Here is a 22,912-nt window from a genome sequence, read left to right as displayed (position 1 = left end):
ATAGTTCAGTAAAAATATTTTAAGTGGGGATAAAGGAGCGGATTGGTTATAATGTAAGTACAATAACACAGAGTTGTAAAGATACTTGAAAAACAGATCATTTTTTAATTCTATATATAACCCCTTGTTAAACCCTGTTCACCGAAGTCTATTTACGAAGATACGTAAAGATATTACCCATAAAAAAAATACACAGAAACATTGGAAATCACTTTTTGGCAGGCAATCACTTTTTGGCACAACATCGGGACAAACTGTGTTCCTTTTCACCTCAGTACGAAACGCGTAATATTTTCTCTGAATACCAGACGATTCTGTTTTTTACGGGACGGTTGGCAACTCTAATAATTAACCTTATGAACAAAATAAAGTTCAACATCAGTAACATAGCACCCACACAGCTGTATATAAACTCCGTCATGCTAGCTAGCACGCAGTACGAAAATGTCAGCATACCGAAAATAAACTCCACCTAAACTTGGTTTATATCTGACCCAGATAGACTGCAGGTCATAACTTCTTACCTGAAGTTCAGTTCACCTGACACGCGGACCGGCGGCCATTTCGGGTCTCTCCTCTTGCCTCCCTTTTCCTTCATCCACCTGCTGGCCTCCACCACTTGCTAATGTTATTGACTCTGTGGAAGCTCCGTGATATCCACCACACGAAGTAACGAATAACGAGCCTATCTAAATCCCAGTAACGAGTAACGCGTTCCTGGTTTTGGCATAATAACTAGTTACCGTGCTCGTTACCACAATAATAACGTAGTTACTGTAACGCGTTACTTAATAACGCGTTAGTCCCAACACTGGTCATCACTGAACAACCGGATTGTTGTGACGCGTGTTCGAAATGCAGAGAGGTGCGCTCGATTTGCCACACGGAGCAGCGCGAGAGTAAAGCACGAGGGAGGTGCTCATAATCGGCTCAGTCATTTTTAATGATCGTTGAAAACCCAGATCGTAATCGAGATTAAAATTCGATTAATTGAGCAGCCCTACATGTAGCTGTGCAAAGTTGTGGCAAGTTGTTCTGGTGAAATTTCAATATTAATAGTGAAGAAAACAGTCCAAAAAACCCCAAAACCATCTTGTAAGACATCTTGTTTTATTAACCGTGTCATCTAAAAACGATGGCGCACACATAAGATTAAAAACCTCGGCTGCGGTCCCCGCCAGAGCCAAACTCATGACTTGGTTAGCTCCATGAGTCCATGCAGGATGCTCTTCTGTCCATAGCGTACTTGCAGCGCCTTCCACTGCCTGCAGCTCAGTCCCATGAGTGCCGCTTTATCCTCCATTAACGCCCGGTCGACATCCATGACTTTTTCCTCATCCTCTCCGTCTCCATAGGACCTCAATGTCAGACAGGCCGCCTCATAAATCAGCCTTTTCCATGAAGCCTTTAACTTGGGAAGACCCTCGTTGGAGAGCGCCAGGGATATCTTCTCATCATCCTCGTCATCTTCTTCCCATCCTTCGTTGTCTTTAAACTCTGAAAGCTCTTCCTTTGACATGCACAGCACCTGAAAACAAAAAGTCAATCAGCAAACACTCGTATCTCAAACAGGGCGCTGCTGCAAGTGTTTGTCCCGACTGTTGTCATAAGTAAAAACAGACGATAACTAGCGCTGTTTTTACATGCTCCCTCACCTTGAGCGCAGTATGGAGCTCTGTGTCTGTAAGGCAGCCTTGTTTACCGAAGACGAAGGCTGCTTTCTCTTCCATTATCTGACACAACACCTCCCACTGCTCCTCAACCAGCTGCCGGTCCAGATCAGACTGAGCACCTGGGAGGGAAAATGAGGATGTCGTTCACACCGTCACGTCACAACGCTTTGAAACAAATGCGGCTGTTATCGTTCACCTCGTGCGGCAGCTTCGTAGAGGTTAGCGACGGGGATGTCGGCAGTGTCGTTGCTGTTGCTGGAACACGGCTCGGTGAAGCCGTACATGTGAAGCAGCTGCCAGTTGGCTATCTGCCCGTACGTGTTAAACACCTCCTGGCCTTTATGAATAGGGCGCACGCAGACCATCTTCAAGCTATCCTGAAAAAATGTTGAGCAAATTCAGAGTTCAAAACTAAAATGTGGAAACACACCGACTCTGTTCTACACTTTCCTGATGAGTTTATGACCACAATCCCTCGTTTCAAGCTCATTTTATACATCATGGCCATGATTACTCAGCATACACACTGGTGCTGTATAAACGTTTCTCCACCTCTTGTCTTGAACATCAAAAACTAATAGGGGGCATCACGCTGGCTGCTCCCATCTTTTATCTACAGTATATGATTTTCAAAGGTGAAAAACTGCCTAAACAGATGTGTCTCCTCACTTGTGTGAACTCCAGATTAGCATTGTGATTAGACACATGGTTAAGCATGTCAGCCATGGGAACCATCATTGGTGGGTTGGGAGGCTTCTCCTCTTCCTCCTCCTCCTCATCCTCCTCGTCTTGTGGCTCTTGGAAACTGGAAATGAATGGAGAGACGGGATGGGAAAGAAGAAACAAACACACATGCTCATACTCGTGCACTGCTGTAACTGTCTCGTGTATTTATGCATGCTAACCTGTAGGCCATGACAAAGGCCACAAGCTGTGTGTACAAGTCCAGTGTGTGTGTGCCGGGGTTCCAGAGGTCAGGATGTCTGGTCATGAATGGCAGGACCACATCTGTGTACTCCCGCTGGATGTTAGCCAGGTCCCTGTCCACTGCCTCCGGCACACCTGTTCCCTTCAGGAGCCTGCCTCTCTCCTCTTTAGACCTGAAAGGACGGACAGCTGACGTACGTGCCATCGTACCAGAGAAATAACACCACACCTCTGGATAGGATGGGATGAGAGCCAAAGCGTCTTCCTCACCAGAACATGGGATGATCCAGTGTTTTGAAGTCTGTCCACAAAGAGAGGTAGGCTTTCCAGTGGGACTGTGAGGATGTGTATTCATACAGCAGAGCCAGCAGCAGGGGAACCCAACCCGACGAGCTCTGCAGAGACGACTGCTCTGTGAAGGAAAAGGGAAAAAGTTACAAACTGAGAGATGCAGGCAGGCAGCATCTTTGCAACGTTACACGTCACCTTTTTCCAGCAAGGTAGAAACTTTGGTTGTTCCCTGATGGAGGAGAGCTGATCTGGGGATGGTGAACAAAACTTCCCCCTCCTCAATGTCATCCTTGGCCAGCATCCCGTACTCGGCCACGATCCCCTCTTTACTCACGCACACCTACAGATACAAACGTCAGTTGTAAACCGGATCTTAGTGCTGATTAATAAGGTGTAAATACAGGTGCAAGACGCCGTAACAAACCTTACTGCTGAGCTCCAGGCCGACTCCGTCACACCACTGTAAAAAGCTCTGCAGAGGGCTCAGCTCTGAGCCATCCTCCACCTGTCAGCGCAGAAACATCAGCACGGGAACGTGTTATCTAATGCTATCGTGCACGTGGTTTCACTCGCTTCTAAAATGAAGCCACGTGATTACAGTTATTAGAAGGCAACTGTGCTCCTTGCATTAATGCTAAGTGATAAAGTGAGCTGAATGGCGGCACGTTTTTAGTAGCAGATCACAAAGTTCATGATCGACAGCGTAAACCCAGCGTGTACACCACAGCATGTTACAGTACACAGAAACCCAGCGTGTACACCACAGCATGTTACAGTACACAGAAACCCAGCGTGTACACCACAGCATGTTACAGTACACAGAAACCCAGCGTGTACACCACAGCATGTTACAGTACACAGAAACACGCGGTGTCGTGTTTGCTGCTTAAAAACAAACCGGATCAAACTGTTACCTTGGCTCGTTTCGCTCTTGCTGCCATCCCGCAGAAATAAACTCGAAGCTAACTCGAGCATGCGCACTGTGAAACGTGCAGGTTAAGTTTGGCCCACGCGGTGACTCGTAGAAAGCGGATGTATCAAATGTAGTATTTTGCTAATATAATGGGAAATAGGCTCAGCGACTTATTGAATCGTTCAACCATTTCAATACTTTATGTAGGTCTCCAATGTCTTAAGAAAATAAAAAACAATAAAGCAAAACTTTACAAAGAATTAAAAGTTAACTAACACCAGTTAGTGTAATAACTGCCAGCCTGAAGTTCAGTGACTCAGTATTAGGCTAATAGCATGCTTTTACTGCATTGCCGCTGTGTTTGGGGCGATTTCAATACTGGGAAATGAAACTGAATTTCTTCCAGATGTTTTTTTTTTTTTTTTTATGGTGGATCAAAATCTGATGGTACTTTTGTGCATTCATATTTCTGTTGGTCTCCACAAGATCTCCAACACCACTCACTGAAATGTCCCTCCAAATCATGACAGGACGGCTGTTGTCCATGAATGCTGACCCCTTAATTCCTTTGAATACTTGCATTTTCAAGTTATTTCATGTGTACGTACAAAATCTTTACCAGCAGAAGATTCTGTTGGAATAGATTCTCATGTCACAGCACCACAAAGGTTTCATTTTGCTTGTTGTACTAGGGCAGTAATTCTCAAAGTGTGTGGCGTGCCCCACTGGTGGGGAGCAAGTTACCTGAAAAGTCATGTGGAACAAATGTTTATTTCCTAAAAGGCCGAGAACATGACATCACCTCTTCACTCTTCTCTCTCTCTCTCACACACACACACCTTCATACACCAAGTGACTTTTTGCACAATACTCAGTCTTTTGCAAATTTCTATTGCACTGTTGTGCCTGCACTGTCTTGTGTCTGTATTATTCTATTCTGTCTGGTGTTGCACCGTTTTTGTTTTTGCAATTTTTGCATTTTTTGCACATTGCACTTTATGTGGTCCTGTTTTGATTGTCTGTTATATGTCATATGAAGCAGCATGGTCTTGTAGGAACGTTGACCACTTCCTGTTTATTCTTTCTACCTTTTGTTAACATCATAGTCAGTTTTACTAATACTTCCACGTGTCCTATTGTAAAAAACAAACACTACAGCAGTGGCGATCCTAGCCTGTTTTGGCGCCCTGGGCGAACACTCCCTCTGGCACACACACACACACAGAAAACATATTAAGGATTGTACATTAACATATAACTGTTGTCGGAACCATACTGAATTTCACCGGAGAAACATACACACACACACACACACACACACACACACACACACATATATATGAAGAGAGAGAGGGTATGCATAGTATGCAAACTGCTGCCAAACAGACATCATAATTCGTCATACAATGAGAACAGGACAAATCAACAATTGACAACGACTACAAGTAGCTTTAACTTTGTCTTTATGCTTTCTATATGGTGCTAAGCAAAGACTGAAATTATGTTTGCAACATAATTTTTTGGAGTAAATGATTTTATTTGTAATTACATTCCAAATGACAAGTTCCCTTTGCTGTATTCAGATTTTTCAGATGCATTTTTTCATTTTTCATCATTTTCATTTATAAATTTCTCTTTACTTGGTAAATAAGTTACATGCATGCGAAATGGATTAAAAGGTTTCACTTGAATAACATGGTGTGTTTTTTTCACTACTGCTGTTTGGAGATATAATAATACGATTCTCCTGCATCACAGTGGTCATAGTTTCATATTGTTTTTCCACATCTCCAGTGAAAAAGGTACCTAGATGCCATATTAGAGATATAAAAAAAATGCTATAGCATATAGTGGGGGCGTCTGTTTACGAGATGAAGACTTATAACGTTTTCCACCAGCAGAGGGTGGTGTTGTACGGGATGAAGCAGTGAGGACCAAATGCCACATCACAACTTTGCAGGGTTCACACACAAGTATATGTCAGAATTGCAGCTGTGAGCAGCTGCTTTCTGTGGCTCGTTGGTCTAGGGGTATGATTCTCGCTTAGGGTGCGAGAGGTCCCGGGTTCAAATCCCGGACGAGCCCTTGCTTTTACTCAGTTCATTTGGAATGGGACATGGTAGATTGGAAATGTGACTTTCTTACATTTCTCATGTGGCAAAAGACACAAAGGAGGCTGCTGCCTGCGAACTAAACTCCTGTGAAAAACTTCCACTCATGTTTTTATTCATTTTTCATTTATCACATTTATTTATTGTAAAATGAGATTACATTTTTCAACACAAGCAGGATCTCAAAGCAGGAGGCAGACATGGATTTGAAGTTAAGCTGATGATGCTTACATTCATTGACTGAATCCCACCTTCATGCAGTTTACTATAAAAACAGCACAAAGAGCGTACTGTCTGTGTAGAGGATTTAACAGAACGACTCATGAAACATCTGCTGACATCTTGTTGAGTCATTGTGTAAATTCACCAAGAGAAGTAAACCTCAGAGCAGCAGTAGCCATCAGCTGATCACAGCGTGTACACAAAGAAAATCTCGTGGAACCCACGATATAAATAGTGATTCTTTCCCCGCGCTGAGCCACTACAACCTGTTTTTATCTTTCCACCAGCTGCTGAATCCCACTCAAACTCCTGACTCTACTCATTTTCTGTTTAAAGGCAAAATCACCCTCAACAATGTAGGCAACAGAAAATCGAGCTATTTGTTTTTTATTTTCCTTCTTTTTCTCTGCCCATCTTCTACTTAAGTTGTGTATATTTATTAGGATTCAAATTTAAACTAAAGTTTGTATTCTCATTTATTAGTAATAGTATAGCACAACGGTCAGTTAACTTTGCACAAAAGTAGCTGGCAGAAACCTCCTCCAAAGAGTTTATATTTACTTTCTTACTGAGAGTACATTTCAGAGTCTGTATGTTTTTACTATTACGTGAGTAAAGAAGTTAAATCAGTACTTCAACCTTTACTAGTGTATTTTTCAACACTAGTATCTGTACTTCTACTATAGAGTGTCTGTACCTTTGCTACCTTTGGCTACAGCTTATTAACACAACAATTTAAATGATTTTTCTTGGCTGTAGACAGCAAGCATATCCCACTGTTACAACTGCAGGAATATTTTTCCGTCATTTAACCTCTAATGGTCAATCCAAAATGAATTTCTTTACATGTGTGACAAGAAGAGCTTGTAAAAAACAAACAAACAAACAAAAAGAGAGAGAGAAGAAGTTAAGAGAAAAACTTCCTCTTGAAATCTTCATCCAGCTGAACACGAAAACAAGCTAATGCAAAAGCACACGCTACAGAACAGAGGCTATGTGATTAAAAGTCTGTTTTCTAGTGACAGACAATGGGAAAAAAATGTTACCATGAAATGGTTACATTAAGACAATGAACACAATATTATAAAATATGTGTAATAAATTTCTGTTACGGCCCTAGCAGGGCCTCCTGAAACTACTCTTGTGTGGGTGTGGTGTTCTCTCTCCGCCTCCTCCTCTCTTGCTCCACCCCTCTGTCTCTCTCTCGCTCTTCTCTCTCCCCAGGACACAGCTGCTGTTCATTGGCCTCATTTACCACCTGGGCCCAGTCAGCAATCACCTCTCTGAGGTCATATAAGCTGGGGATGAACTGGATGTGGGAGGGTGGTTTTCTCTGGTGTCTCCAGATTGTGTCCTAGGTGTCGGAAGAGATCCTGTGGTGTGGAGCTGTAGAAGCAGTGGGGAGTATAGCTGCTTCATGTGAGTAGTGTGAGCTTGTGGGCCTCAGCAGCAATAAAGCTAGCTGCTGCTAGTGACAGGGTGGGCCTGTGGGCCCCTGGAAGTGCCTCCTCGTGGTGTGGAGTTTTTTGTTTGGTTGTTGTGTTCTTTGTTGTTGCAACTTTTTTTTTTTCTAGTGTTATTGGAAAAACGGCATTGCCGGCTCTTTATGTTAAGATTATCTATAACAAAAACTATTTTATTCACTAAACACCTCTGTCTGTTTTCCTTTCATTCTGTTCTGGACCCATGTGTTACCAGTCCCCACACTCACACCCCTAGACCTTCATTGTGGGGACGTAACACTGGGTTTGGAAAAAAAAAAATGTATTCTTCACTGTTCAGATTTCCAGATTCTAGATTTAGTCATAAGTACCATTTTGATATAGGAGAAGTATAATATACTGTATTATACTCCTTCACTTCTGCATTTGACACTGATGAATATGAAATTTTCTGTAATACTCTGTGGTAGGAACTGTGACAGCTGCTGATGATAAGCCAGTTAAGAATCTTAGTTTAATTCTGGACAAACAAATACAAAGTGGAAATAAAAGATTTGTATCCAAAAAGTACATTTCAACTTGATCAACAGTCATGCACCAGGTAGGGAAGTTAAGATGTCTCAGGCAGTGGGGGGTGCTAGAGGGCTGACAAACTTAAGTATTAATTCTAAGAAGCTTGGAAAGAAAAGCGTCTGGACTTCTTTGAGTTACTTGAAGATGTCTCACCTCTCATCCGAGAAGCTTCTTCAGTTCTAAGGGTCAATTGGTGGGGAGTCCCAGAGAGGACAGATGGTTTGAAAGAGGAGTGAAAGAAGCCATTTACGTCCACTGTGAGCGACCATCTTTGAACAGAGGTGGTGGTTTACGACACCAACTGTCTGCCATCTATAATCCAGTTTTGAGATCCTTCCCAGACGCCTTAACGCCCACTCACATCCTGGGCCATCTGACCTCAGGAAATCACATGATAGGGTGGGGCCAGGTTTCACAATGAGCTCACCCGAAACCCTGGCTGATCAGGACCCACACCTGCTTTCACACCTTGGCTCATGTGATTAGGTAGAGGATCATCAGGGGGTCCTTTGTTCCTCTTTGGGGGGGATACTCCCACTGGGTTTAAATCTGGGACTCTCGGCCATTTGACCTTAGAACTGAAGAAGCTTCTCGGATGAGAGGTGAAACGTCTTCAAGCAACTCAAAGAAGTCCAGACGCTTTTCTCTCCAAGCTCCTTAGTCTACGATGACCTGGATGACTGAGAACCTTCACAGACTTAAGTATTAATTGTAAAAACAAAAATGTTTAAAATCAATAAAGCATTATAAAAATAAACTAGGCTATCATGAATAAAAAAAACATTATACATGCTATTCCATTCCCTAATAGTATCATACATACTTTATGCTTTCTGTATTGTGTTGGAGGAAGAATTAAACCATTACTTTAGTGCTTGAAATATGTTTTTCATATTCAAAAATACATTTTACTGAAATCAGACTGTTCAAATGTTTTGATGACAGTAAAGAAACCATGTGAAGACAGCAGGAAGTAAATGGTGCACATGGGAACTGTTTTAAGGTCTCGCGTGAGCTCTTTCACTGTATAATGTCCAAGATTACCACCCTGGAAATAAAATTGGGCATTTTAACAGAGCAAAGCTAAACCACAAACTTCCTAAATACAGACAGCATCTGTCCCCCGGGCAGCTTTGGGACATTCTGATCACTGCCTGGTCCATCTTATTCCAGTTTATAGGCAACAACTCAAACGTGCCAAGCCTGTAGTCAAAACTGTGAAGAAGTGGACTAATGCCTGTCGCCTTGACGTCTGTGGTCATGAAATCCTTTGAGCGCCTGGTGTTAGCCCATCTGAAGGACATTACAGGCCACCAGTTGGACCGCCTGCAGTTTGCCTACCGGGCAAACAGGTCGGTGGATGATGCAGTTAACATGGGGCTCCATTACATCCTCATCACAGACCCCCTCACACCCTGGACACAGGCTTTTTGACCTGCTGCCCTCTGGCAGACGATATAGAAGCCTGCAGACTGGCAGCACCCGACACAGGAAAAATTTCTTTCCCCTCGCCATCTCCCTCCTAAACAGTTGAACTGTCACACTGCTCACACTGCTAGACTGCAACTGCACCTTATGTTCATTCTGTGGTATTCGTTTCAATTCTGTTATCCTGTATTTTATGTATATAAGATTTAGATTGGTTATTTATGGTTGGTATGTATGTAATCCTTCAAGCGACAAAGCCCCCCGAGCTTGGACATCGAGCATGACAGTGCCCATCTGGAAAGGCAAGGGAGACATCACAGAGTGCACCAACTATCGACCAATTTGTCTACTCTGCCATGCAATGAAGATCTTCGAACGTATCCTGGAAAATCGGATCTGTCAACTGGTCACAATCACCCCGAATCAATGCAGCTTTGTTAAGGGCTGTGGAACTATCGATGCCATACACGCGGCCCGTTTGCTGATGGAAAAGCACCGGGAAAAGAACAAGACGGTGCACATGGTCTTCCTGGATCTGGAAAAGGCATTCGACAGGGTCCCCCACAAGCTTATTTGGCGATCATTACGAACTCATGGTGCCCCGGAAGCTTATGTGAAATGGACTCAGCTGCTCTACCGTAATGTCACAAGCGAGGTCCGATGTTCAGCGGGAACATCACCAGCCTTCCCAATTACCGTTGGTGTCCACCAGAGCTCAGCCCTCTCGCCCCTGCTGTTCACTCTCTGTATGGACACCGCGACGGCTGATCTGCAATCACCACATCCATGGAGCCTCCTGTATGCAGATGATGTGTGCCTATCAGAAACAGAAAACTGCCTAGCCCTGCAAACCCAAACACAAGCATGAAAAGACCGGCTCTCTGAAAACGGCATGCGCCTGAACATCAAGAAGAGTGAGTACCTTGAATGCGGCCTTGATAGGAACAAGTGGAGGAAGGCATGCAAGATAGCGGACCCTGCGTCACGGGATATAAACCGCTAGGAAGAAGAAGAAGAGTCTATCCTTCAAGCTCGGGTCCTCCACCAGAGGCTTGAGGGTCCTGCGCAGTATCTTAGCTGTTCATAGGACTGCGCTCTGGACAGAGATCTCTGATGTTGTTCCTGGGATCTGCTGGAGCCACTCGCCTAGTCTGGAGCCACACTGTAAAATCTAATATTGTGTTTAATTAAAAATATTAAGTAGGCTGAACTCAATTTTTATCAATTTGTTATTAGAACTCAATTTAAGTAAGTTACCAGTACTTTTTATGCAACAACGCTGATCAACTCAATTTATTTGAGTTGTCTTAACTTAGAAAAACTAAGTAAGCTGGAAGTTTTGCTTCTCAGTGCGGAAGGATGAAACAATGTGGTTTGAAAATGCCGCGTCACTACCGTCCTCCTCCCTCTGGTCCGGAACAGTCCGGATGTTCATGGCGCATTTTTTATGAGCAAACCTGGAGAAGCTTCAGCTCAAGATATTATTGTTGTCATTGCTGTGGATCTTTACCTGATACACTGACTTGGTGAGTAAATGTTTACTCTTATTCAAACTGATTTTGTGTCTTCTCTTAGTTTAGCACCAGGTTTATAATCTTGCCAGCTAGTTAGTGTTAGCCTAGCGTTGCTGCAGCCGCTGGGATCATGTTACTTAAAAATTAACACCACAGCCTTAAAAACCTTATATAAAAATATGTCTGTGAAATTTTCTGTTGATTGTTTGAAATAAAAAAGTGAGATAAGAGCCCAGACAAAATTTTTTGGGAGGTGCAGCCGTTAGGGGTGGGGTGTGGGGGGTATTTCAATCCATAGCCATAACTAACTACCCTATATATAGAGAGAGAGAGAGAGAGAGAGAGAGAGATATCTAGATAGATAGATAGATAGATAGATATAGATATATCTCAATCATGTTTAACCTGAGTAGCAAAAGACCGCAGGGGGTTGAAAACGATACGCCAGGAGTTAGCTGTGCTCGCCGGCTCCATCGAGCCTTGACCTCCTGGTCAGCTGGTGCTGGTGGATAAAGGAGCTCTCCGAAAACGTGGAAGCACTTTTGCAAATATGTGATATTTTGATAAATTAAGTAGATATTTGAGCATTACACAGCTACATTCTCGCCTGAAAACATCTTAAAAGTTTATTTTATGACCCAGAAAGGGTAGTCTGGGGAAAAGGAGGATCGCATTTGTCGGCAACAGTTGTCAGAGCCTGTGTATGCATACTTGTGTGGACTTGTGATACGTCAGAGACCAAGTACTGTTCCAATTCAAAGTACACATGAAGCCGAGAACACGAAAAATTCTGGGATGGGTTTTTGCTCCTCCTGTTTTATCGAGCATGTATCGGTGGTGACTTGTGTGGACTTGGAGCGACTTGGTACAGCTAAATATCCCAGAATGCATTCCGTCCAAAACTCAAACGCGGCAATGGCGGAGAAGCGCAACTAAAAAACTTTTAAATATTACTTTTTCTGGGTCACAAAATAAACTTTTAAGATATTTTCAGGTGAGAATGTTGCTGTGTAAAGTTCAAATATCTGCTCGATTTATCAAGACATCACATTTGCAAAAATGCTCGTTTTCGGAGACGTCTATTTTTTTTTTTTTAATGCTTTGTGGCAGCTTTTGAACATCTGTGGCATCTATTAATGTCAAATCTAGACTTTCTTTAACAACATAAGCAAACTGCTTTTATATTTAATCAACTTTTCTGTTTAATTACATTTTAAATAATAATAATAATAACAATAGTATTTGTTTTGTTAAAAAATGTGTTTAAAAACAAGTTTCGTTGTGAAAGCTATAATCAAGATTAGTGGCCTGTGAAATGGTTAAAGTCTAGGTTGGCTTTATACTTGAGAATAAAGTAATATAGCTTGTCCTTCTAAAGAATTAAGTTTAATTCCACAGTTGAATCATAAGAAACATTATGTTACATATAAACCCTGCCATATGTTAGATCTGATCATGCTTATTAGAAACTTTATATATTGGAAGTTAACTTTTAACAAGCATGTAATGATTATATTTAAATTAGGAGGTGTTTTTTTTAAACACATCTCTTTAGGCCTAAACTGACAGTGCCAATACCGGTAGATTGTGTTTTTAATACTGTATGTGTTAGTCTAATTTGGTTGTATGGGTCTACATTGACCCTCTATGTTGTAAGTTACAATGATTGCACAGCCATTAAGGATCAAATCAGCTTCTAAAAAATGTTCTGTTTTTTCTCCCTCTGCTTGCTTCTTACTGTCTTTGAGGCTCGGGACCAGCACTCCTGCTGTTGGACAGAAAGACATCAACTCAGTGGTAAGTGTTTTCCAATATATTAGCAACTGTCAGTGACATTTCTATTAATCAGGCTGAACTTTAATCATACTTTAGATCCGCCTGTTATACTTATTGTTTTATTTGTGCTTTGGTTTGGGGAAGTTGTTTCTTTACTGATCTTTTCCTGTCTTCTGTTATTAGACTTGAGATATGACTGCACTATGCTGTTGCTGGTGACCACAGTTAATTCTACAAGACATGCTGTGTAAGTAAACAAACAACAGTTTGGTCTGCATTTCTTGAAAGATCACATCCCCCAAACTTAGTTTAGAGGGTCTACACTGTATATAGTGAAGTCTGCAAGTTTTCTAACAGCAAAATTGGTGTTGTGCCCAAATCATTTTGAAGATCATTAGAATGAAAGTTATTGGCCATGTTTGCATAGCCCTTTTTAAAATGATGCTTTCATGACATTATTGTGTGTTGGGTGGTGGTCAGGGCTATCCAGACTGACAAGTGGGACATTGAATGTCACCTCTCTGGTGGGGAGGGAGCCTGAGATTGTCTAAATTGGAGTCTGTTTTATACCAAATGCAGAAAAAAATGTTTTAAGAAAGCAATTAAGTTCATGTTCCAAAAAATATGATTGTTTGCTTGCAGGACACCAGGAGAGATGAGTCCTCCGTCAGTGAGAATGCTGTTTGTAGATTACAGCTCAGCATTCAACACCATCGTTCCCTCGAAGCTGGACAGGAAACTGCAGGATCTAGGACTGAGCAGCTCCCGCTGCAGCTGGATCCTTAACTTCCCGTCTGACAGACGCCAAGTGGTCAGACTGGGCAGCATCACCTCATCCCCCATCACACTGAACACTGGTGCTCCACAGGGGTGTGTACTGAGCCCTCCCCTGTACTCACTCTACACCTACGACTGCACGGCCACTAGAAACTCCAACATCATTGTGAAGTTTGCGGACGACACTACAGTGGTGGGTCTTATTACCAAAGGTGATGAGACGGCCTACAGGGAGGAGGTCAGCGCCCTGACCCACTGGTGTCAAGACAACCATCTCACCCTCAACGTCGCAAAGACAAAGGAGTTGATAGTGGACTTCCGGAGGTGCAGGGAAGTACACACCCCCATCACCATCAACGGCGCCGCTGTGGAGAGAGTGAGCAGCTACCGCTTCCTTGGTGTACATCTGGCTGAGGATCTCACATGGTCAGTACACATAAACAAAACAGTGAAGAAGGCGCAGCAGCGCCTCTTCTTTCTCAGGAGACTGAAAAGATTCGGCATGAGCCCCCGCATCCTCAGGACCTTCTATCGCTGTGCCATTGAGAGCATCCTCACTGGCTGCATCACCACCTGGTATGGCAACAGCACCGCTTACAACCGCAAAACTCTCCAGAGAGTAGTGCGGTGTGCGGAACGGATAATTGGAGGTGAGCTTCCCTCCCTCCAAGACATCTACAGGAAGCGGTGCCTGAGGAAAGCGGGGAGGATCATCAAGGACTCCAGTCACCCCAGCCATAAACTGTTCAGACTACTTCCATCAGGAAGGAGGTTCTGCAGCATCCGGTCCCGTACCAGCAGACTGAGAGACAGCTTTTTCCACCAGGCCATCAGACTGCTGAACACGTCATAGACACCTCACCCTCACTACTGGAACTTCAACATTATGCACTCCATACTGTACATTAATGCCACTGTTTTGCACATGTCTGACTACCAACCTCTGTATATTTTATATATTTATTTTATTGTTTACTCTATTTCATTTGTAAAATATGTATATACACACTCACACGCACACACACGCACACGTAGAAAAACATATTTAGTATACACATCCAGTAATGCATATACTCTTATATATTGTACATATATTTACTACTTTCAGATTTAGCCATTCTTATATTTTGCTTGTTTTACGTTATTGTAATTTTGCACAACTCTGTTGCTTGAGAAGCTCGCACACAAGAATTTCACTCGCATGTACTGTACCAGTGTACCTGCACATGTGACGTGACAATAAAAGTGATTTGATTTGAGATGATGTGGTCAGTGAAGATGGTCGCCTGCAGGTTCAAGCTCATTGCATCTCCAACCCACATCCACTGCCGCTGTACTTAAGGAAAGTTAAAGACTTTCTTCTGCACCTACATTTGGATCACCTCGATCCATGACAGTCATTCAGGCAGTAATGCCTGGACTGGAAACAAGCATCCTTAAAATAATACAACATTCCAGCTCCTGTGTTGGAATGGAAAACAAATGTGTTGTTTAAATTAGAGACTGCACTTGTGACAGAACAACAAATATTTTATTTTGATTATATAAGTAATGTAAGTACAAAACAAACTTGAGGTAGGCCTAAACTTATTTTCAGAATAATTACATCTGAGACTTTGTTTCATTGTAAGATTATAATTGTTTGTTGTTCAGCAGAACAGTGTCCAGTATGTTGGCTGTTATACTTTTTTGCATTTGAAAATAAAAGTTGGGCTGATTTTAACATCATTACAAAAAGTGTTGTTAATTATTTTTAATCATATTCAGGTTACCACAAATTGTTTTTTCATTTACTTGAACTTGAAATGTTTGTCAGTAGGTAAACAATTAGTATTGTACAGTCAGAAATATCAAGTTATTGTTAATACTGCAGACTTGCAATGAATAAGTTGTCCTAACAGTCGTCTTAAATAAGCTTTACTTCATTTTTTTTGAGGCAACGAGTTTGCATAGTTTTTTTGAGTTCTGTGAACTAATTAGATTTTACAGTGCACATTTTCTCCAGCTCTTCTCTGAGCCCTTGGTATTTCTCGAGCTTCACGTGTTCCTTCTTCCTGATGTTGCTGTTGGGAACCGCTACATCGATCACTACGGCCGTCTTCTTCCGTTTGTCTACCACCACTATGTCCGGTTGGTTAGCCACCACCATTTTGTCCATGTGTATCTGGACGTCCCACAGGATCTTAGCTTGGTCATTCTCCACCACCCTAGGGGGGGCGTCTCCCATTTTGATCTTGGGACTTCCAGGCTGTATTCAGCACAGATGTTTCTGTATACCAGGGGTCGGCAACCTTTCTGATGATGAGTGCATCTAAAATTTCCTCAGAAGTCAATGTGCCATTTGATTGCATTAGCAATAAATTTAATAACACTCTATATTAAGAGTTACACACTATATAGAACAACTTTATAGAATTATATTTGTTCGCAGATGTTGGCAGCTATCAGCGAATAGTTATCAGCTATTTTAAAGCAAAAAAAAGACACTTTTTATCCATAACAGCAAATGAACTGTACAACAGAAAATACAAATGCTATTTATGGTCTCCTCACAACAATGATAAGAAGAATAAACTGGGCCAATATGGCATGTTTGTTAATACAGGGATACACATGTTAATGGGATCTCTGGTCTCCCACTCAGAGACACAGGTCTCCGAGTGTCCAGCATTCAGACGGCTGAGGACACTCATGTGAGAGAAAATCTGCTCACACAGACATGTAGAGCCAAATACTGTCAATAAGGCCTCTGCAATGTTCTGAAGACAGTTAAACTTGTCAGGTAGTGATGTCCAGCAGGTGAAAATGCAGCTCCATGAACACGCACAGCTGTGGATTCCAGCTGCGTCTGTAGTTCTGCAAACTTTGACCCCACAGAGTCGAGCTTTTCAGTTCAATCAGCTGCATTTCGATGTCGCATTAACTGGCATTAACTCAGCCAGTTAGTGCGGGACAAACCCAGCTGCTCATTAAAGCTTTCTGGTTTGATCAGTCTTGAGTCTTTGGATGTATCCGTGTATTTCCATGGTGCTGATGCTGCGCTGAGCGGGCAGCTCCTGAAGCATTTGAACTGTCGGAATGTGAAAATTTCAACATCGCTTAAAAAAAACTGCCAGCTAGCAACATCCCTCTCACCGGTAGGCTAAGTTATTTTTAGCCAAATACAAGTTGAATCTGGTAGTTGGGGTTGTTAGCTAAGATACCGTCATGCACAGCTAATGTGTCTATGCGAGCTAATTTGCGATGTGCACCGCTGGCCCGGCCATTTATTTTTTAAAGCACCTTCTCAGATTCATTCACTGCGTGTCGTGCCCAGGGCTGGACTGGGACAAAAAATGCCCTTGGCATTTTGACTACAGACCGGCCCACCAGGTATTATAGGAAAAGCCATAAAGCCTTTGAAAGAAAACAAACGCTGTTGTGACAGTGATGGTATATATGTATGATTTCTATACATTTTACATCAGATAAAAACTTTGGTTGTAAGATTCAGATAATTAGTTAGCGAGACATTTTAAATGAGAATAAGAAAGTATTTCTCTGTGCCCCCCTTTCCCTGTTAATGCCCTACCTGGCCCCCTGGTAAAACTTTCCTAGACCCGCCCCTGCACAGTTACCAGCTGTCAGCTACAAAGGATCCTGGTGTTATTTGTCTCTCAGAAACAGTTCATAACTTCCCTTCAACTCATTCATGTCACCTAAAAGGTAAACCTGTTTCTCCATCACCTGTTCAGCTCTGATGATTCAGTAAGGACATCTCCTGGTTTCATCTTCATGTTTCCCTCTCACCAGATAACCAAACCGACATCATGATCAGCAGCTTTACAGCTGTGGCTCCAACAAACATCAGCTGATACTAGAAATTAATATTAAATAAATTCTAACAACAGCTGATCAAGCTTAAACGTGCTGCTGTTGTTTAGCGCGACATCCGCTGGTTTCCTCTTACTGGTGCAAAGTGACTTGCGACAGAAAAGCCGATCAGCTGATCATTGATCAGTTTCATGATTGAAGTAGCAACAGGAGAGGGAGGGGAGAGAATGAGAGAAGAAGAAACAGCTGTGCAGCGTAAAGAATAACTCCAGCTTTGTGTCTTTCTTTCATTCTAGCTGAAGTACGGGACAAACTGTGTTCCTTCTCAGCTCAATACGAAATGCGTAATATTGTCTCTTAATACAGGACGATTCCGTTTTTTACGGGACGGTTGGCAACTCTACTAACTTTATGAATAAAATAAAGTTCACTATCAGTAACATCACAGCACCCACCCAGCAGTATAGAAACTCCATCATGCTAGCTAGTACGCAGTAAGAGTTATTGTAACTGACTGTAAAAAGTCAGCACAACGAAAATAAACTCCACCTAAACTTGGTTTATATCTGACCCAGATAGACTGCAGGTCATAACTTCTTACCTGAAGTTCAGTTCACCTGACACTCGGACCGGCGGCCGCCTCGGGTCTCTGCTCCTCCTGCCTCCCCTTTCCCTCATCCACCTGCTGGCCTCTGTGGAAGCTCCCCCATAGTCACCACCAAACAACTGAGTTATTTTTACACATCAGCCAGCATCTGGCCAATCCACCACCTCTCATTGTTTATACCGCTACAAAAACAAGAAGAAAAAAAAAAGAAAAAAAAACATCGGCCCATAAAAACGAAAAATCACCATCAGCCCACCGGGCAAATGCCCAGTATGCCAGATGGCCAGTCCAGCTATGGCACGCGTGCCCAGGGTTGCCGACCCCTGCTGTACACTATGCCGGCCACTTGGTTATGGCGTTCCATTTATGCCCTGCCTGCTGGCATCTTGCACCCTGCTGTTATGTGCTGGATTGGGTCTTGCCTGGTGTCATAGACCCCAGCCTCTATGGATCTTGTGCTCAGAGCTTGTTCCTGTGCTGCCATGATTAGTGCCTCTGTGAAGTCTTTCAGTCCAGCTTTGTCCAGCCACTGGTAGGATTTCTGGATATCAGCCACCTCCTCTATCTGCCGGTTGAACATACTGCGCAGGGGCCTGTGCTTCCATGATGGTGGCTCCTCTTCCTCCTCATTCTTGGGTTTCTGCTGCGTGAGGTATTCACTGAGCACGCGGCTGGTTGGGACCATCTTACTGATGTATTCGTGGATGTTTGTTGTCTCATCCTGGACTGTGGTGCTGACACTCACCAGTCCCCAGCCTCCTTCCTTCTGCTTAGCGTACAGCCTCAGGGTGCTGGACTTGGGGTGAAACCCTCCATGCATGGTCAGGAGCTTCCTTGTCTTGATGTCAGTGGCTTCTATCTCCTCCTTTGGCCAGCTTATTATCCCAGCGGGGTACCTGATCACGGGGAGGGCGTAGGTGTTGATAGCCCGGATCTTGTTCTTACTGTTCAGCTGACTCCTCAGGACCTGCCTGACCCTCTGCAGGTATTTGGTGGTTGCAGCTTTCCTAGCGACCTCTTCGTAGTTCCCATTCGCCTGCGGGATCCCCAGGTACTTGTAGCTGTCCTCTATGTCTGCAGTGTTCCCTTCTGGTAGTTTGATCCCCTCAGTTCTGACTACCTTCCCTCTCTTTGTCATCATTTGACTACACTTCTCCAGTCCGAACGACATTCTGATGTCATTCCTGTATATCCTGGTGGTGTGAATCAGTTAATCGATGTCTCGTTCACTCTTGGCATACAGCTTGATGTCATCCATGTACAGGAGGTGGCTGACAACTGCTCCATTCTGTCATATCTCACTGAGGGGGTTCAGGCCTATGCAGAACAGCAGTGGGGACAGAGCATCTCCTTGGTAGATCCCGCACTTGATGGTGACTTGTGCTATGGCCTTGAAGTTGGCCTCTAGTGTTGTACGCCACATCCCCATTGAGTTCCCGATGAAGGCTCTTAGGGTCCTGTTGATCTTGTACAGTTCTAGGGATTCCAGGATCCAGGTGTGGGGCATTGAGTCATAGGCCTTCTTGTAATCAATCCAGGCAGTGCACAGGTTGGTCAGCCTAGTCTTGCAGTCTCGGCTGACTGCTTGGTCTACCGGTAGCTGGTGCTTTGCGCCTCTGGTATTCTTGCACATCCCTTTCTGTGCCCCGCTCATGTATTGAGCCATGTGCCTGTTCATCTTAGCCGCTATGATGCCTGACAGGAGCTTCCATGTGGTGCTGAGGCAGGTTATTGGTCGATATTTGGATGGGACCGGTCCCTTCTCGGGGTCCTTGAGGGTCAGGACTGTCCGGCCTTCAGTTAGCCATTCTGGGTGTCTCTCGTCAACTAGCAGCTGGTTCATTTGTGCTGCCAGGCGCTTGTGGAGTGCAGTCAGCTTCTTCAGCCAGTAGGCGTGAACCATGTCGGGGCCTGGTGCTGTCCAACTGTTCATACTGGAGACCCTTTCTTGGATTTCTACTACTGTGATGGTTACTGGACCCTGTTCAGGGACGTTGCTGTGGTCTGCCCTCAGATCCACTAGCCACTGAGCATTACCGCTATGGCTGCATCCTTCTCCCATATGGTCTTCCAGTATTGCTCTGTCTCCAGCCTTGGTGGTGCTGTTCTCATATTGTTCCCCTGCCACTGAGGTTACACCTTGGCTGGTTCTGTGGAGAACAGCTGGTTTATTCTCCTGCCTTCAATCTCTCTGGTGTACCTCTTCAAGCGGCTGGCCAAGGCTGTGAGTCGTTGCCTGGCAGTTTCCAAGGCCTCAGGTATGGACAGCTTGCTATACTTCTAAGGCACCTTCTTTGTCGCACCTTTCTGCAGCTCCGATAGTTGGCTAACCTCCCACTGTGCTTGTTTGATCTTGGCCTCTAGCCTCCTTCTCCATGGAGGGTACTGCTCCTTATGGCTGTTCAACTTATAGCCAAGCATCTCACGGATCACTGCTGCCGCAGTGCAGATCAGCTTGTTAATCTCGGTAATGGTGGCTGTAAGTATCGTCCGTAGTGCTGCATTAACATCATCTAGCAGACCTTCTTCCTTCTAAGGGTACTTCACGTAGTCTTGGTAACCGGCTATGAGGGATCCAGGTTTCAAGCTTCGCCATGATCCTATCTTTCAGGTCAGTTCCTCTCACACTCAACGATTCTTCTCCTATCCCACTTGGGGCTTGGTACCCAATCGCGGTACCCAAATTCTAAACCACCAAAAATCATTTGGATTTTCTTGTTTCCTTCGTCTTTGATTTTGGGAGGATTGGGGACTGTGAACAGCAACATCGCAGTTTGTCCCACTTTTAAGAAAAAAAATCAATGTTGAGAAATTGCAAATGAATTGAATTACAAACATTTGACAGTATCCGAAGGTCCTTTGATTCATTAAATTTAGCAAAATATATTCATGTTATTGTCACAGTCTGGCAGAGGCAGACTGTATGGAGTGACAAAGAGGACCCAAAATGCAGACACGAAGGAACGAGGAAGAAAACTTGAATATAACAAAAGGCGAGCCATTTAATTAGGCTGATAAAAAGGTAGAAAAAGAAAAAGCAAATACACACAGGGAAGAAACTAACTAGAACTGAACTGGGAGAAACTAAATGCTAAATGCTCAGGTAAAAACCTGAACACGGAAAACCGTGGAAACATGGAAGTATCGAAACATGACGAGCACAACAGATGACCTGACCTGGGACTGGCCAAAACAAAACTGGAGCACCAAAGCCAGAAACAAAGGCACAAGAGTCCCATACATAGTTCAGGGGGTTGACTCGGAGGTGGATAGCACAAAAGTCCACAGTTCAAAAGTTCAGGGGCCGACCCGGAGATCCACAGCATAACAATTCATAGTTCAAAGGATCAGGGGGAGACGGAGTGTCACGGCCCAGCGGCACTAGGTAACTGAGATGGACACAAGTGCAGAAACCAAACCGGAAGCGAGACGGTAAGTGAACAAAGGATTTATTTCCACCCACAAGTAAACATAAGCGAAAACAAAACGACGCCACCACACTAGTGGCGCGCAGTAAAACCTAAGGTAACTAAGAGTGACCTAGACAACTCTAGGATGCAGCTGAACAACAGAGGCTGTGGGGAGGTGGAAACTGGACTAGGAAGTGGCCGGGGCACTGTAATGAGAGGAGAGCACAGTCAACGGGATCCAGCAGACAATCAGCAATCCTCCACAGTTAAACTGAGTTGCCTTACTTGGTTTCAGGTGGAGGGGACGGATAGGGCGGAAGGCCCGGATGCGGTCGTGACGTGGGGAGGCAGGCAAGCGAGTGGTGGACCAGTTGGCAACATCGTATCAGCAGCAGGTGGCCCAGGTCCAGGAAAGCGGGAATGAGGGAGGCGAGACCTCCACTCCAGGAGCTACCTCTGAGAACAAGAAAAACAGGTAAGTCGTCACACGGGTTCAGGTCAGAGCAATCACTCTCCACTAGACTAACATGGGATAGCAGATACTCAGGCGATGAACGGTTGAGAGCGCAGGTCTAATATGCTGCCGGAATAATTGCCCACAGGTGGTCAGCCAGGGAGGAGCAACCTATCTCCGCCTAAAGGAGGAGGAGCCGCTGTTGGAGACCTGCAGGTACCCACCCAGATCATGACACGGAGCAGATCAGAGAGCCGGCCACATGGAAAGTGGCAGCGGCACAGTTCAGGAGGCTCGCCACGGGTCCAACGGTGGCAACGGTTTGGTGGGTTTCTGTGGATGGGCTGTCTTGGCAGGCGCCGGACGAAACTGTGCTGGGCACGGCCATGCAGGATGTGCCGGCCGAGCTGGCTGTGCTGGACGTGGGCGTGGCTTGGCAGACGCAGTGTGCGCTGGATGTGGCTTGGCAGGCGAGATGAGACCCGGTGAAAAAAAAGACAAAAAAAAGAGATGAGACCCGGTGTGGTGACGACCTGTGGCTGGGTCGAGACGAGACCCGGTGGCAGCATGGCAGCTGCAGGCGGTGGAGCAGGTGGTGGCTGAACGGACTCGCCAGAGCAGATGTGGGAGGATGCTGGACAGGCTTGGCTGAACAGCTGGAGAGGAAATGGCGTGTCACAAATTTAGAGGATCATCATTTAGCCTGGAGAAATAGTTTGCTGCTTTATAAGAAAGCCCTCCGCCAAGCCAGAACATCTTACTATTCGTCACTGATTGAAGAAAATAAGAACAACCCCAGGTTTCTCTTCAGCACTGTAGCCAGGCTGACAAACAGTCAGAGCTCTACTGAGCCAACAATCCCTTTAACGTTAACTAGTAATGACTTCATGAACTTCTTCACAAATAAAGTTTTTATCATTAGAGAAAAAATTACCAATAATCATCCCACAGATGTAATATTATCTACAGCTACTTTTAGTA

The 22,912-nt window shown here is 44.2% G+C and overlaps 1 protein-coding gene, 1 long non-coding RNA gene and 1 other non-coding gene across 4 annotated transcripts; 1 reads left to right on the top strand and 2 right to left on the bottom strand.

Annotated features, from left to right (window-relative positions):
- Window positions 1-1,089: 1,089 nt before the first annotated feature.
- setd6 (SET domain containing 6, protein lysine methyltransferase) lies at window positions 1,090-3,918 on the bottom strand. Of its 2 annotated transcripts, none has more exons than XM_003447031.5 (9): window positions 3,806-3,918; window positions 3,316-3,396; window positions 3,087-3,231; window positions 2,871-3,012; window positions 2,579-2,773; window positions 2,343-2,478; window positions 1,870-2,050; window positions 1,656-1,792; window positions 1,090-1,528 (listed from the first exon to the last, which is right to left on the bottom strand). In XM_003447031.5, the coding sequence occupies exons 1-9, from the start codon at window positions 3,830-3,832 to the stop codon at window positions 1,190-1,192; spliced, it is 1,383 nt and encodes a 460-aa protein (XP_003447079.1). In that variant the 5' UTR covers window positions 3,833-3,918; the 3' UTR covers window positions 1,090-1,189. The 2 variants fall into 2 exon arrangements, with proteins under 2 accessions (XP_003447079.1, XP_005471244.1); XM_005471187.3 differs by having other exon boundaries at window positions 2,871-3,007; window positions 3,749-3,811.
- Window positions 3,919-5,817: 1,899 nt separating this feature from the next.
- Window positions 5,818-5,889, top strand: trnap-agg (transfer RNA proline (anticodon AGG)). The gene has a single exon. It is a non-coding gene; the product is annotated as a tRNA-Pro (tRNA).
- Window positions 5,890-21,450: 15,561 nt separating this feature from the next.
- On the bottom strand, window positions 21,451-22,410 carry LOC112847306 (uncharacterized). The gene is made up of 3 exons (XR_003220782.1): window positions 22,005-22,410; window positions 21,763-21,933; window positions 21,451-21,683 (listed from the first exon to the last, which is right to left on the bottom strand). It is a non-coding gene; the product is annotated as an uncharacterized LOC112847306 (long non-coding RNA).
- Window positions 22,411-22,912: the final 502 nt, after the last annotated feature.

Source organism: Oreochromis niloticus, linkage group LG7 (genome assembly GCF_001858045.2).
Source record: "Oreochromis niloticus isolate F11D_XX linkage group LG7, O_niloticus_UMD_NMBU, whole genome shotgun sequence".
Taxonomy (NCBI): domain Eukaryota; kingdom Metazoa; phylum Chordata; class Actinopteri; order Cichliformes; family Cichlidae; genus Oreochromis; species Oreochromis niloticus.
This window is presented reverse-complemented; position numbering and strand designations above follow the sequence as displayed.